Below are 14,786 nucleotides of genomic sequence, written 5' to 3'. Positions count from 1 at the left end.
CAGAAATGCCAACTGTTGACAGCATGGTGAACAAGGGCCTTGCCCACAAAAACACCGTTGCGCGCCAGAAGAGCCGCCTGAACGCTCGCATCAAAGCAATGGCTAGCTAATTTAGCCCCTGCTCTGGCAACCCTCACAGGTTGCCAACCAAAAAGCCGCAAGCTGACTCAGCCTGCGGCTTTTTTATTGCCTACGATTTTCACCAGCAACTCTAGCCCACCCCACCTGCCTGAGAAACGCAGCGGGCCGCGTAGGTAGGTTTTGCGTAGCAAAGCAAGGGTGTGGCGGGCCTGACCTCCCCCCCACATCGGAGCCACAAAAACAATCTGCCAAGTGCGATCGCAAAGAATGCGTTAGACAAGTACAGAATCCTAAAATATAGAAATGTCAAACCACTAGTAGACCGACACAAATCTAATTTCGTATTTTCGCCACTCTCCAAAGTGGCACGGTTTCCCCATTACCCCTTGGCGCGCTTGAACGAGTATCGCAGGCTGAGCGGGATTAAGAAGCGCAATTGTCTGAGCGGAGCGAGTTGTTTGCGTTTCCCCGATCAGCCGAGAAAACGCAGTGTGTTTTGCGCAGCAAAACAAGGGTGTTGGGGCGACTTTTTGGTTACTTTTTGGTCGTTTAAAAAGTAACACGCCCGTGGGGGCGCGCGTCCCCACATCGGAGCCACAAAACAACCTGCCAAGCGCGTTAGTAAAGAAAGCGTTAGGCAAACAATGAATGCTAAAATATAAAAGTGTCAAACCACTAGCTTCTACCACTCCCAATATTGGGCGCAGAAACCCAAGGCTCAGCCAGCGCTAACGGCTCACCAGCCTGCAGTAACTCAACAGAGATACCATCGGGCGAGCGCACAAATGCCATGCGACCTTCTCTTGGCGGCCTGTTGATCTCCACACCAGCTGCTTTGAGCTTTTCACACAGAGCGTAGATATCGTCAACCTCGAAGGCCAAGTGACCAAAATTGCGACCGCCGGTATAGGTTTCTGGATCCCAGTTGTAGGTCAACTCCAACAGTGGTGACTTAGTTTCGGCTGCACCCGCGTTGCCAGGTGCCGCAAGAAATATCAGCGAAAACCGCCCCTCCTCATAGTCCCGCCGCTCGACCAGCTGCATGCCGAGCAATTCACAGTAAAACCGCAGCGATGCATCGACATCAGCCACGCGCACCATGGTGTGCAAATAACGCATGTTCTCAATCCTGTTAAAAAGTAGCGCCCATGCTAACCCCAGACGCAAAAAGGCGCACGTGGAAGATGCCACGTGCGCCTTATCAACGAAGCTTTAACGCTTCAAGCGACAGGATTTCCCGTCTTATTTGCTGCCAAATTCTGGGTAAGCTTCCAAGCCACACTCAGAGATATCAGCACCTCGGTACTCGTCTTCTTCGCTGATGCGCAGACCGAAGATCATCTTGATCACCAACCAAGTCACCGCACTTGCGCCAAACTGACCAGACAAGAATCACTACAAGACCAGTCAACTGTGCAGACATGGTTGCATCACCGTTGGTGAGCACTACTGCCAAGATACCCCACATGCCACACACACCATGCACAGATACCGCACCGACTGGATCATCCACACGAATGCGATCAAAGAATACGATCGACGCGACAACCAAGACACCACCGACCGCACCAATAATGGTTGCCATCAAAGGAGAAGGTGTCAGTGGCTCAGCGGTGATTGAAACAAGACCTGCCAAGGCGCCGTTGAGCACCATCGTCAAATCAGCTTTCTTGAAGATAACCATGGCAGCGAACAGAGCTGCGATTACACCACCAGCAGCGGCTGCATTGGTGTTAACAAAGATTTGCGCAACAGCGTTTGCATCGTCGATAGAAGCAAGCTTCAGCTGTGAACCGCCGTTGAAACCGAACCAACCCAACCACAGGATGAATGTACCAAGTGTCGCCAGCGGCATGTTGGCACCAGGAATTGGCGAGATACCGCCGTCAGCGCGATATTTACCCTTACGAGCACCAACCATGATGGCACCAGTGAACGCAGCGCCCGCGCCACACAAGTGAAACAACACCTGAACCGCGAAATCTAGGAATCCCGCTTCGTCCAAGAAGCCACCGCCCATTTCCAGTAACCTTGCACTGGGTAGATAAAACCACACATGACCACGGCGAAGATCAAGAAAGACCACAGCTTCATACGCTCGGCAACGGCGCCAGAAACGATAGACATGGCGGTTGCGACAAACACCACCTGAAAGAAGAAGTCTGAATTAACAGAGTAGTAAGGTGCACCTTCTTCGCCACTCAACACAGCAGCTTCAGCTGTGTTTTCAGCACCGAACAAGAAAGAGAAGCCAGGCATATAAGCACTGATGGCTGCATCACCGGGGTACATCACCGAGTAACCCATCAACAAGTACATTGTGCAGGCAATCGCAAACAACACGACGTTTTTGGTCAAAATTTCTGCGGTGTTTTTACCGCGAACCAGACCGGCCTCCAACATCGAGAAACCAGCGGCCATCCACATGACCAGTGCACCGCCACATCAGGAAATAAAACGTATCCAGTGCATAGGAGAGTGTTAAAAAATTAGCGTCCACAGAGTTATCCTCTTCGATCGATTATTGGTTAAGTTGCATCAGATAGCTTCGTTGCCGGTCTCACCGGTACGAATGCGAATAACTTGCTGCAGCTCGAGCACAAAGATTTTTCCGTCGCCAATACGATCCGTGTTCGCCGCCTTCTGAATGGCCTCTATTGCATGCTCAAGCGCTTCATCACTGACCGCTATCTCTACTTTTATCTTGGGCAGAAAATCGACAACGTACTCAGCTCCACGATAGAGCTCCGTGTGTCCCTTCTGCCGCCCAAAGCCTTTGACTTCAGTCACAGTCAAACCGGTGATATCAACAGCAGAAAGTGCCTCACGCACGTCCTCCAGTTTGAATGGCTTTATGATCGCCTGAATTAATTTCATCTTGCTTTGCCTCATCATTTCGATTGTTGATGAACCTATAATTGCAGCCGCCGTGCCAGCATTTTTTAATTTTATTTATCAAACACTTAGACATCTTCAGCACTTTAATACCACACGCTTTTGCACCACTTAGGTGCAGCAAAAATAGGCGAATGCATGAAATCAGAGCAAACAATCGAGCACTTGAAAGAAGCGCAAAAATTGATCGGAATAAGACAAAAGAATTGAGTTTCAGGGAGAGAAAAAGACAGATAGATACACTGGACAGCACACTAAAACGCCGTTTTAGTGCTTTAAACAATCAATCAGTTAGGAAGGAAGATCAAAACCGAACAATCGCTCGGCATTTTCGGAGGTTTTTTGGGCAATCTCGGTGCGCGACTCGGTGCGAAGGGCTGCAAGCACATCTAAGGTCGATACGATAAAAGCGGATTCATTGCGTTGCCCACGGTGCAAGGCGCCCGGCTGATCCGGTGCAATCAGTCTCAAGCAATAAACACTCTAGCGGCAAGCTCGCCACCACACGGCGCCGCAGCTTGCGTGCTCGCTCATGGGTGAGTGCACCACCTACGCCAATCATCATGCTTGTTCAATGGCGGCCGTTGCTGCTGCAAACTGCCAGAAAAACTATGCATTACACCTCGGCTGACACCCGCTTGCCGCAGGCACTTCAGCACCGTATCCACCGCACGCCGCGCATGCAGCACCACCGGCAATTGAAAGTCTCGCGCTATAACCAGCTGCCCTTCAAAATACTGCAGCTGCGCAGCTTTTGAATCAGCGAACGCTGGGAAAAGATCTAAACCACACTCCCCCCACTGCCACAGGTTTTTCTCGCCTCAACCCAGCGCTTTAAAATTGTCCAGATCCTCTGGTCGATGATCAGCGACAAAACACGGGTGCAAACCATAACAAGCGTGGATATCAGCTGAGCTTGCGGCCACGGCCTTGAGCCGCTCCCAGTCAGCTGCCCGTACCGCCGGCAAGACAAACGCCCGCGACGCTGGCTGCGCGTGCACGCAGCAACACCTCTTCGCGGTCACCATCAAAGGCCGCGAAGTCTAAATGCACATGCGAGTCGACCAACATATCAGGGACAGGGATTAGGCTGCTGCTCGTGCAGCATAGCGATTGACTTAAGCGTGGGCTTGTCCAGCTTGAGCTCAGCGGCATCGAGGCAGTGATCGAGTTGCTCAATGGATGTCACACCAATGATAGCCGAGTCGATAAAGGGACGACTGAGCACAAATGCCAGCGCCATCTGCGCCGGATCGACCCCATGCTCTTCTGCGGCCTCGCAATACTGATGTGCCAACTCTGGCACTAGCCCTTGGGTGTAGCGATCAAAATAATCAGCCCACAAGCTCAGGCGCGCGCCCGCAGGTTTTGCCCCTTGCCGATACTTGCCACTCAGCAGACCAAAGGCCAGCGGAGAATAAGCCAGCATTGACACCTGCTCGCGATGGCAAACTTCAGCCGAGACCAATCTCAAACACGCGATTGAGCAAGCTGTAGGGATTTTGCACACTGGCAATTGGCGCGAAGCCCTGCTCTTTTGCCACCGCCAAAGCATGCATCAAGCCCCAGGGTGTTTCGTTGGATAGGCCGACTTGGCGAATTTTGCCCTCGGTGCGCAGCGCCTCAAGCGCAGCGAGAGTCTCAGCCAGTGGCGTCGCGCCTGCGTCATCACGCGGGTAGTAGCCCAGACGACCAAAATAGTTGCTGCTGCGCGCCGGCCAATGCACCTGATAGAGGTCAATATAGTCCGTATTTAAGCGCTGCAAGCTGCCTTCAACCGCTGCGCGAATATGCTTTTCCACAAGTTTTGGACCGCCGCGCACATAGGCGATACGCCCACCTGGGCCCGCCACTTTGCTGGCGAGCACCAGCTTGTCGCGACCACCGCGCCGCTTGATCCAGGCACCGATATGCCGCTCGCTGTCACCACAGGTCTCGGCTTTCATTGGGGAGGGATAGATTTCGGCGCTATCGAGGAAGTTGATACCTCGCTCAAGCGCTCGATCGAGAATAGCGTGGCTTTGCGCTAGATCGCACTGCTCGCCAAAGGTCATGGTGCCAAGGCACAAGCGGCTGACTTTAAGCTGTGTCTGGCCCAGTTTACAGAGCTGCATAGACCCCTCATTGCGATTGACTGAAAACAGCCAACGCACAGGGAGCAGCGCCGATGACCGCTCCCGCTGAAGGCTACTAAATAACGAGGCTCAAGACGCTGCTATTGCCTAGGCGCGAGCCGTTGAAGATCTCACCGCTGGAACGATACCCCAGCAAAGGGATATCACCAAACAAGTCGCGAATGCGCGCCAGCTCACGCGCTGTCTCATCAACACCAGCTTGACGCGGCACGCTCGACATCAACACGGCAGCTCGCACTTTGCGGCCAGCTAGCTTCTTGTGCAGACCTTCGAGCATCTGCTCAAAACTGTTCTCGGTTTGCACCGGATCACGGCGATAAAAGCGCAAGTTATCGACCTTCGAGGATAGATCATCCAAACGAAAACTACGATCAGCCAGATTGATCTCGACAAAGCGGCGCTGCGCATAGGCCGGTCCGCCATTGTCAAAGGGACCACAGGCAGGGGCGACAAAACCCGCCAAACGCTGCGGATCACGAGCTAGCAACTCACCGACTCGCGGTACAGCACATCCAGCGCTGGCTCGTGATCAAGCTCGAGCACATCGTTGCCTCGACTGGCGGTGATTGCGTGCGGCAAACCCAGCGCCGAGGCACCAGTGGCATAACCATTGAGCACGGTTATTCCTCGCCGAACAGCACACCGGACAATCCGCCACTTGTGACCGAGACGGCCACCTGCAGGTTATCGCGGCGATTGGAATTGAGCCCGCCGCTGACCGTGCCCGGCCCAAGCGCCTCGTTCAAGTCAGCAATCATTTCGGCGACCGAGTGATTATTGGCGTCGCCGTGCACAATCGCATCACAGGTGCCATTGCGCTTGCGCCAGTTGCTGAGCCGGTCCAACTGCCCGGTCACATTGCGCCGCGTGCTGGACATTATGCGAAACTGATCCAAAGCCAAGCTGCCCAGCATAATCGCCATCGCAGGCTTACCCTGATATTGCTTATCGCCCGCAAAAAACCACCGGCACCGTGGCGCCAACCCAATTCACCCCAGGCATCTCCAAGCGCAGCAACTCCACCGCTGTCTCAAAGCTATGACCCATTTCCTCGGTCACGTAAACCATGCCAAAGCTTGCATCAGCGGGCACTTCTTTGATCTGTGAGAGGCATCGTTTTGCCACTAGGCGTGGCTCTGAACCGCTGGCGTGCACTAGCGTAAAGGGTGCAACGGAAGGCGCTTGGACAGGAAGCCCAAACGGGCGATCACCGATGGTGAAGGCAACTGGCATGATCTGCTAACTCTCAGTTGGTCAAGTAGCGTCGCAGTTTAATGACTTCGACTCGCCCACGAGCCGCAAATTTTGCGCGGGCTTGCCAAAAAATGTGAACTGCGTCCAGCAATGGAAATAAGTCAAAAAAGGAACGTACCGCCCTGTGTATCAACTGTGAACTACCCTGTATCTCATATGACACAGTTCACATTTATCAGCAGCACTCAGCAATGCTGATAAAACATGTCCCAAACACCATGACCCAGCCGTTCACCACGTCGCTCAAAGCGCGTATAAGGACGATAATCCGGCCGCGGCGACCAAGGCCCAGTATCGCCCGCCATATTGCGAAAACAGCTCTCGGCGCTCAGCACTTCAACCATGTGGTGTGCATAGTCTTCCCAGTCAGTGGCCAAATGCCAGATACCGTCATCCACCAACAACCGCGACACGGACTGCGCGAAAGCGTGACTGACAATGCGCCGTTTGTTGTGTTTTTTCTTGTGCCAAGGATCAGGAAAAAACAACAAGAAGCGGTCAACGCAGCTCTCGGGCAAGCGGATATTCAGCACTTCGATAGCATCTTGCTCAATCACGCGAACATTTTTTAGTCCCAGGCGATTGATCTCAAAAAGACAATGCCCGACCCCCGCGCGATGCACCTCGACCCTAGAAAATTCACATCCGGCTGAGCTGCCGCCATCGCCACCAGCGCATCGCCGTTGCCAATGCCGACCTCAAGCCAAAGCGGTGCCTTGCGGCCAAACAAGGTTTCAGGGTCAATCGCATCCAAGCCAGGCTGCACACCAAACCGGATAAAAATCATCCAGTGCTTTTTGTTGAGAGGTCGTTAAGCGCCCACCACGGCGAACAAAACTGCGGATACGGCGAGGTTTACTGACTTCTTTGCCAGATTCGTCGAAGATGGGCTCACTCATGGAAACTAAGGCTCAAACACAAAAAACAGAATTCTAACAACCGCGCACGCGCTGTCTGCAGCCACAGCGCCGTACACCCGACTGTTTGAGCTTTATTTAAAGGGTATTGGCCGCCACCAGCAGAAGGCTTGTGGCGAGGTAATCATGGCATCGGCCAATCGCGCATCTGGCGATTGACAGCCTCCAATCAGTGGATCTCGGCCTGCAATCGGAACTCACTGGCACGCACCCGTGCACCGCTACGTACCACTCGCGCACACCTGGGTCAGCGAGGTGAACCTCCTCAGATTGCCGCCCAGAACTCGCCGAGCTCGCATCAAAGAAGCCACCTTGGGCGATACTTCCCTCAGGTACGCCGCCTGCACGCACGTACAGATCCGCATCACCGTCAACGTCTTGCAGCTGAATCTTCACCCCAGCGGCGTGCGCCGGTGTAGTGACCAGAAAATACGCCCAGCCGTCTGCTGAAACAGATTGCTTGAGCGGCTCAACCGATCATGACGGCTTGAAATCGATTGCTCGGCTGGCTCTTCGAGCAGCGCTTGTGTAGCGGGGATGGTATAAGACGCGGATAGATTGCGGGGTTTAATACCCCCGTTTTCAACGATCAGCAACCAGCCAATCAGCGCCATCACTGCGCTCATCGCCACCGACTGTAGTGCGCGCGTGTTATTCAGCAAAGTACCAACCCCTTGGGCTGCACTTCGACTGGCGAAGCGCAATCCGACACAAATGTATTACATATGTATCGGCAAGCACTGTTTAGCATTTTACCAGCACTACGCACAGACTACAACGCCGTCAGCGCGCCCTGAAAGCCATTACGTACTGGCAACAAAACCAGAAAAAACACTAAAAACAGCAGCTCAAGTGGCGATTCCGCGCCCACCTGTACCGCCGCCGCCTCATCAGGCAACTCCGCCAGTACTCGCCAAGTGAGCTGTATGCCGTCGCCGTCCTGACCATCGCTGACCTCAAACAACACCTGCCACTCACCCAGGACGGTCGGCGAGCCACTGACCCCCCCCGTTTGGCTATCGAGCTGCAAGCCAGGTGGCAAATTTGTCGCACTGTAGCTGAGCACATCACCATCGGCATCGGATGCCGGCAGCTGATAACTCTCGGGCACGCCAATTTTGCTGGCACGAATCCCTGTAAAGCCGAACACGGGCGCGGCGTTGTCACCCGAATGATCAAACCACTCCATCGAGATCATGATCCAGCGCCAAGCGCTCACCAGTGCCCGCCACCACCAAACTAAAAGTGGATCGGATGACTGGCATCCGCCGAGGCCAACAAGTCGCTGTGCGAGATCGTCTCGCCCTCGCGATCGCTCTGCCACTGCTGCGATCCGCTGTACAAAAAACCGCGACGACTTATACTGCCACCGCGCTTGGCAATGAGGTCCAAATGCACGCTCTCGGACAACTGCAACATCTGCGCAAGCGCTGCGGCTTGTGTAGCGTCATTGCCCGAGTCCAGCGTCAGCCTGCCGCCCCACCGCCGCATGTGTATCTTGGCGCGATTGCGCCAGCGACAAATCATTATCTGGGCCATCAAAGCTCATCAATGCCGCCAGTAGATCCGCCGAGCGGCTTGCGGTCATCAAGGAGTCTGCGCCGTCGTGAAAAAAACCAAAACCAGACAGTGACGCAGTTGCACTACCCGCCTGATACCCAAGGCGCTTGTACAGACCATGGAAAGCTGGTGGGGTAAAATCCTGCCCAAACATAGCTTCTGTGTTGTTGCTCACGACTGAGCCCATTGCTGTGACAACCGAGACAAGCATTAAGCAAAGTGCGGCCCCGCGACTGCATCACCGCTACCAGCGCTTGCACCAGCAGGCAGTGCGACCTGCGTCGACAAGCTATTGTCTAGCTTGCGGTAGGGATTGGGCGGGAAATGCAGCGTCGCAAGATAAGACTCCAACTCAGTCACTTCAGCGCCATTTAGCTGAGCTGCCGCGCCCTGCAATAAGGTAAATGTGGGGTTAAAATCCAATATCTCCAGTCGATCACCGCGCCCAGTGAAAAGACGGAAAACGCATGATATCCACCAGCGACTGCGTCTGCATAGAGCCCTTCATCGGGTGCGCCCCATTGGAAGGCGTGCCGTTTGGCTCACCCAAGTCCCACGCTAAACGATCGGTGCGCGCATCCACATGACAAGACGCGCAAGACATATGTCCAAGGCCTGAGCCATCGTGGGTATTATACAAGTGCGGCCTGCCCGCCTTGATCACCTCGGGTGTCGGATCATAATAATCTACGCTATCGCGCACTTGCAGCGTATCGGTATCAAAGCTGCTGACACTGCCAGCAAAGCGATTCAGCACAAAGCCGCGTGTACCGTCGGATGACAACACCAGACCTGTCGGCCCTTCCTCGACATCTACTCGACCGAGCCGACTGCCATCAGAGGCCATCACCACGACATTGTTCGAGCCCATACCACTGACAAAAAAGCGGCTGCCGTCTGGGTGCCAAACAACACCGCGCGGGTCGCCGATTGAACGCGCACGCTCACTGGCCGCAACCGTGATGACCGAATAATCCAAGTGTGGATTCAGGTCTGCCACGGTGGTTGGCTGCGTTGCCCCCACGCCTGCGTACAATACCCGCAGGAAGGTACCGTTTAAGTTGGGTTGATAGCGCACTTCGTTGGTGGCATCGGTGCCAACAACGATCACCCGACCATCCAGAGGATTGACTGCAACCGAGGCGTTGATATTCATCAGCCCAGAGGTATAAGTCACTGCGAGCGTCTGCGTATCTATATGCGCGAGATCATGGTCTTGTAAATCCCAACCCGCGACGCGACCACTCGCGGCGGCTTGCGCCGCCACTGACAAAGGGCGTCCAGTCGCGGGCGTTGTCGTCCATCCAGTTGCCGCTGTCAATCCTTACGCACTATCAAACTACTGATACCACCTGGGTCTCCGGCGGTCAGCGCTGGCTCAAAGTTTATTGCCGACATTCGGTGCGGGGTTTTGCCCAGCGTAGGGGGAATCCGCGCGGCTGACGATATCTTGCGTGCTGCCACTGGCGGTAGCCGCTGGGCGGCCACTGATAGCCGTGGTGGCATTGGCCGCTCTCAAAGGCCGCAACATACACAGTGCTGCCATCTGGGCTCAAGGCCAGGGCGCGCGGCTCTTCCATCGCCAAGCTAATGCGCTGGGGCGCGGCATCGAGATCACCGAGATCAAACACCTGCACGCTGTTTGCCATCACCGCTGCTGACAAAAGCACGTTGCTGGCTTGGCGCAAAGATCACATCCGCTGGCTCGTTGTCGGTCTGCAGAGTTTTCACCACCGCGCCCAATGTCAACGACACCACAACTGACACTGTCCGAGATACTGTTCACCACCCAGACTTTCGCTGTCGCTACGCGCTCGCACTGAGACAGGGTCATGACCCACGGGGATGCTGTCCAATAGCGTCAACTGCTCGTTTGCCGCGCTGAATACCTCAAGCGTATTGGCCACCGTATTGACCGCCAGCAGGCGTTCACCATTTGGTGTCAAACGCCAGCGGCCATCACTTGCGGCGTCTCGAAGTTGATCACACCCGCGCTCTGGCATCGCCACGCGTGTTTGCTGCCGCGCAGCCTCGCTTGGCAAGGTGCACTTTTCCATCAAGGCGAGATTGGACTCCAGCTCAGCAAAATCCCCGCTGCCGTGGTTGATCTCGAGCAAATCGAGAAACTCAGCGCTCTGGCATTCGGGCAAATTGGCCACAATAGCGCTCCGCGTGCAACGGCAGCGAAGCACAGACAGCAGAAAGAATCCCAAGTCTAAACAGAGACTTAAGAGGCTTATAGGTGATATTTTTTAGCACGAGAGAACACGGATAGCGGTAGAGTTTCATACGCTACTAATCGGCAAATCCGAGCCGAACTGTACGTTTTAAAAACAGCCACTTATCAGCACTTCATCCATTGTGTGAAACGCAATTCTCAGGGCCTATTTTGTGCTGAACCACCAGCCGCTAGTAGACACAGCTTTAGCTCGCTGGAGCAGAGCGCCGCAAGGCCTGCGAGACGGTGCTAATGCGCTCCCTAAACCAGCGATTGCTCGGCCGAATCGCGGTACTTTGCGTGCCAGACCATATGGAAACTCAAGCGCTGAATGTCGATGGGCAAAGCGCAGCACTTCAACCCCCGCCAAGGCCCCCTGCGCTAACTTTGAGGGGCAGACAGCCAGCAGTTGGCTACCGCGCAATACCGCCGCCATGGTGGCAAAGCTTGGCGCCGAATACACCACTTGGCGCTGCAAACCACGACGCGCCAACGCCCGATCAAACAAGCCCGCATTTGGTCCGTTCTCAAACACCACACGTGCGTGCTGCGCCGCCAGGCAATCGTCCAAACTGCGTGGCGCGGCTCGCTGGATTGGGGTCATAAAACACCTGCAGCTCTCTTGCAACAAGGGCTGAGCGATCAGCCCGCTGCTCTCACTTGGTGTGCGTGGCGTCAGTTCAACATCAACACGCGAGGAGTTCAGCGGGTTCAAAGTCAGCGGTGCTGGAGATCACCGTGCGCAGCCGCACAAGCGGTGCCTCTTGTGACAGCAAGCGAAACAAAGGCGGCACGATGATGTCGTGCTCGAAGTCATTCGCCACCAAAATAAACTCTCGCTCACAGCGCGCGGGATCAAACGGCAAGGGATCCGCCACCCGTGTCAGCGCCGCCAAAACCTCCTCGATCGGCTCTTGCATGGCCTCCATCTTGGCACTTGCCACCAAACCACGCCCGCTCTTGATAAACAGCGGGTCATCGAGCACTCGTCGCAAGCGCTCGAGGTTGTGGCTGACGGTGGACTGGTTCACCCCGAGCTGCAGGGCCGCCGCACTGATAGAGCCCAGGCGATAGAATCAGCTGCAGCTGCGCCAAGCTCTTGCCATCTAGGGACATGTAATCGGTTTTTTTCATAGGTGACATGCATATCATGCGCTTGATTGCATGACAAGCCATGGTTAAGGTTGAGCCCTACTTCTGCAGAATCGCCGCCATGCCCAAGCCACTCAGCACCACCCAGCTCAGCCTGCTATTGGCCGCCATGATCGGCATTATTCCTTTTTCGCTGGATGCCAATTTGCCCGCCATGCCCACTATGGCGCTCGACCTTGGCGTTGACCTGCACCACATCGAGTTGACTATCAGCAGCTTTTTGATCGGCTACGCGCTGGGCAGCTTGCTGGGTGGACCTCTGAGTGACCACTACGGCCGGCGCCTGATGGCATCCATTGGCTTGAGTGTGTTTTTGTTGGTGAGCCTCGCCATCACACAGTCTGAACAGCTATCAATCGCTGTTAATTCTGCGATTTTTTCAAGCGCTCAGCGGCGGCGTCACGTCGGTAATCGTGCCGGCCATTGTGCGCGACCGCTACCCACGCCAAGAGGCCGCCAAAGTGATGTCGACCATCGCTTTTATTATGCTGGCAGCACCATTACTTGCGCCTATAGTGGGCACCGGCATACTGACGCTCTGGGGTTGGCACGCGATCTTTCTCTGCCTTGCCAGCTACGCGGCGCTGCTGGTGTGCGCCGCGCACTGCTACCTACCTGAGAGCCGAGATAAAACAGGCCCGGCCCCAGTTTTTTCGCTCACTGACAACACTGCGCAACTATGGCCATGTATTGCGCCACCAGCAAGCCCGGCCCTACTTCATCGTGATCATCATGAACAACGCCATCTTTCTCGCCTACATCACCCAAGTGCCTTTTTTGCTGGCCGAGTATATGGGGCTAAGCACGGCGCAATTCCCAATGGTTTTCGCAAGCTTTGTGATCTGCTTGATGCTGGTCAACCGCTGCAACGCTTTTCTGCTGAATCGCTTTGACGCGCAAGTGATATTTTTGTGGGGCACACGCCTAACCTTGACCGCCACCAGCCTGTTGTTGCTGGCAGCCCTGCTCAGTGGCACGGCCTCACTGTGGGTGATGGCGGCGTTCTATTGGTGATCTCATCCTTGGGTTTTGTCAACAGCAACGCGCAAGCAAATTTTCTGCAATTACTTTGGCCAGCACAGCGGCACAGCCACATCCGTGATGCGCGCGTCACAACTAACCGCAGGCGGCCTCAGCGGCGCCTTGATCAGCGCGCTCTACAAACGGCACCCCAGTCCCGCTGGCAAGCGTGATGTTTGCAGCGGCCAGCATCGCTGTTTACGCCACCCTAAAACTAGACGCCCAAGGCGCGCCGACAATACAAGCCGCTTCTCTAAACACGGAGAACTAGCCAGTACAAATCAGCACCACTTAAACCCCCAACACCAACAACCAGCCACTAGCCGTCAACACCGACAGCGCCGTGCCAATCAGCACGGCATTGGCCGCCACGTCTTCTGCGCGCTGATACATACTGGCAAATAAATAGGCGTTGATCCCAGGTGCCATAGCTGCAGTCACTACCGCCGAACGCGTAAATTCAAGCGGCAGCTCATACACCTGTGTGCACAAAAACCAGGTGATAGTAGGGTGTACAATCAGCGACAGAGTCACCACCATCAATGGCTCTTTAAATTGGGCCGAGATTTGATAGCGAGTCAATACCGCGCCCAAACCAAACAAGGCCACCGGCAAGGCCTGCGCGAGCCGCCATATCGAGCCAAGCTTGCACTGGCTGCCACAGCTCTAGCCCACTTAAGTTGGCGGCAAAGCCCAGCGAGATACCAATCATCAGCGGATTCTTTGCAAGTGAACTGAACGCCTCACGCAGGGTGTCTGAGAGGGATTTTCCATCCGCGCGTGAAAACTCCATCACCAACACACCTAGCAGATAACAAATAGGCGCGTGCACGGAGACAATAGCGTAGTTGGCGGCCAGTGCATCCGCGCCAAATGCACGCTCTGTGATGGGCAGGCCCAGCAGCACCGAGTTGGAAAACAAAGCGCCAAAACCAATCACCACCGCCTCGCCTGGGCGCCGCTTAAAAAGCGTGCGTGCGATCACGATGGCCAAGACAAAACAGCTAATCGACCCGCTGTAAAAAAGCGTCCAGCAACTTGGGCTCAAACACGCCGTGTAAATCCCAAGCCCATCACCGCATTGAACAACAAACAGGGAACGGCAAATCCTTGGGCGAAACGCATCAAGCCATTGATGGCGTCACGGTCCATCAAGCCACTGCGTGCGCCCGCGTAACCACAGCCAACATCAAAAAGACGGGTGCAATGATCACGAGTAGATTGAAAATCACGTGCGAGCTCCCAGAGCAAAACCTCCATTGTCCTCTTGCGGTGGATTGACGGCAACAATCACATGGCCATTGAAGGATTGGCCGCGTAAACTAGCGCAAAACACCACCACCTTTAGCAGTCTTGGTCAGCGCTATGCTCAACGAACTCATCCCCGCCTTTGTCACGCTATTCGTCATCATAGACCCCGATTGGCCTAGTGCCCATTTTTCTCGCACTGACGGCAGAGGCCACCCCAGACCATCGCAAACGCATGGCAATCCATGGTTGCCTGATAGGCTTTGCAATCTTGTTGTTATTTGCTCTAACTGGCGACAGCTTGCT

The 14,786-nt window shown here is 54.9% G+C and overlaps 5 protein-coding genes across 5 annotated transcripts; all 5 read right to left on the bottom strand.

The window, feature by feature from the left end:
• Window positions 1-756: 756 nt before the first annotated feature.
• Window positions 757-1,200, bottom strand: LOC143023247 (putative lactoylglutathione lyase). The gene has a single exon (XM_076181769.1). The coding sequence runs from the start codon at window positions 1,198-1,200 to the stop codon at window positions 757-759; it is 444 nt and encodes a 147-aa protein (XP_076037884.1).
• A 172-nt stretch (window positions 1,201-1,372) lies between these two features.
• LOC143023246 (putative ammonium transporter sll0108) lies at window positions 1,373-2,508 on the bottom strand. The gene is given in 3 exon segments (XM_076181768.1): window positions 1,373-2,094; window positions 2,097-2,354; window positions 2,406-2,508. Coding segments are annotated over 3 exon segments (1,083 nt in total).
• Window positions 2,509-2,619: 111 nt separating this feature from the next.
• Window positions 2,620-2,976, bottom strand: LOC143023245 (nitrogen regulatory protein P-II-like). Its single transcript, XM_076181767.1, has one exon. The coding sequence runs from the start codon at window positions 2,974-2,976 to the stop codon at window positions 2,620-2,622; it is 357 nt and encodes a 118-aa protein (XP_076037882.1).
• A 1,072-nt stretch (window positions 2,977-4,048) lies between these two features.
• On the bottom strand, window positions 4,049-4,405 carry LOC143023244 (protein tas-like). Its single transcript, XM_076181765.1, has one exon. It carries the CDS (start codon window positions 4,403-4,405, stop codon window positions 4,049-4,051), a length of 357 nt encoding a protein of 118 aa, XP_076037880.1.
• Window positions 4,406-4,430: 25 nt separating this feature from the next.
• On the bottom strand, window positions 4,431-5,030 carry LOC143023243 (protein tas-like). Its single transcript, XM_076181764.1, has one exon. It carries the CDS (start codon window positions 5,028-5,030, stop codon window positions 4,431-4,433), a length of 600 nt encoding a protein of 199 aa, XP_076037879.1.
• Window positions 5,031-14,786: the final 9,756 nt, after the last annotated feature.

This window comes from Oratosquilla oratoria, unplaced genomic scaffold (genome assembly GCF_046742065.1).
Source record: "Oratosquilla oratoria isolate Oo_2021 unplaced genomic scaffold, ASM4674206v1 SCAFFOLD45, whole genome shotgun sequence".
In the NCBI taxonomy this organism is placed as follows: Eukaryota; Metazoa; Arthropoda; class Malacostraca; order Stomatopoda; family Squillidae; genus Oratosquilla; species Oratosquilla oratoria.
Note: the sequence above shows the minus strand (reverse complement) of the source record. Positions and strands in the feature narration are given on the sequence as shown.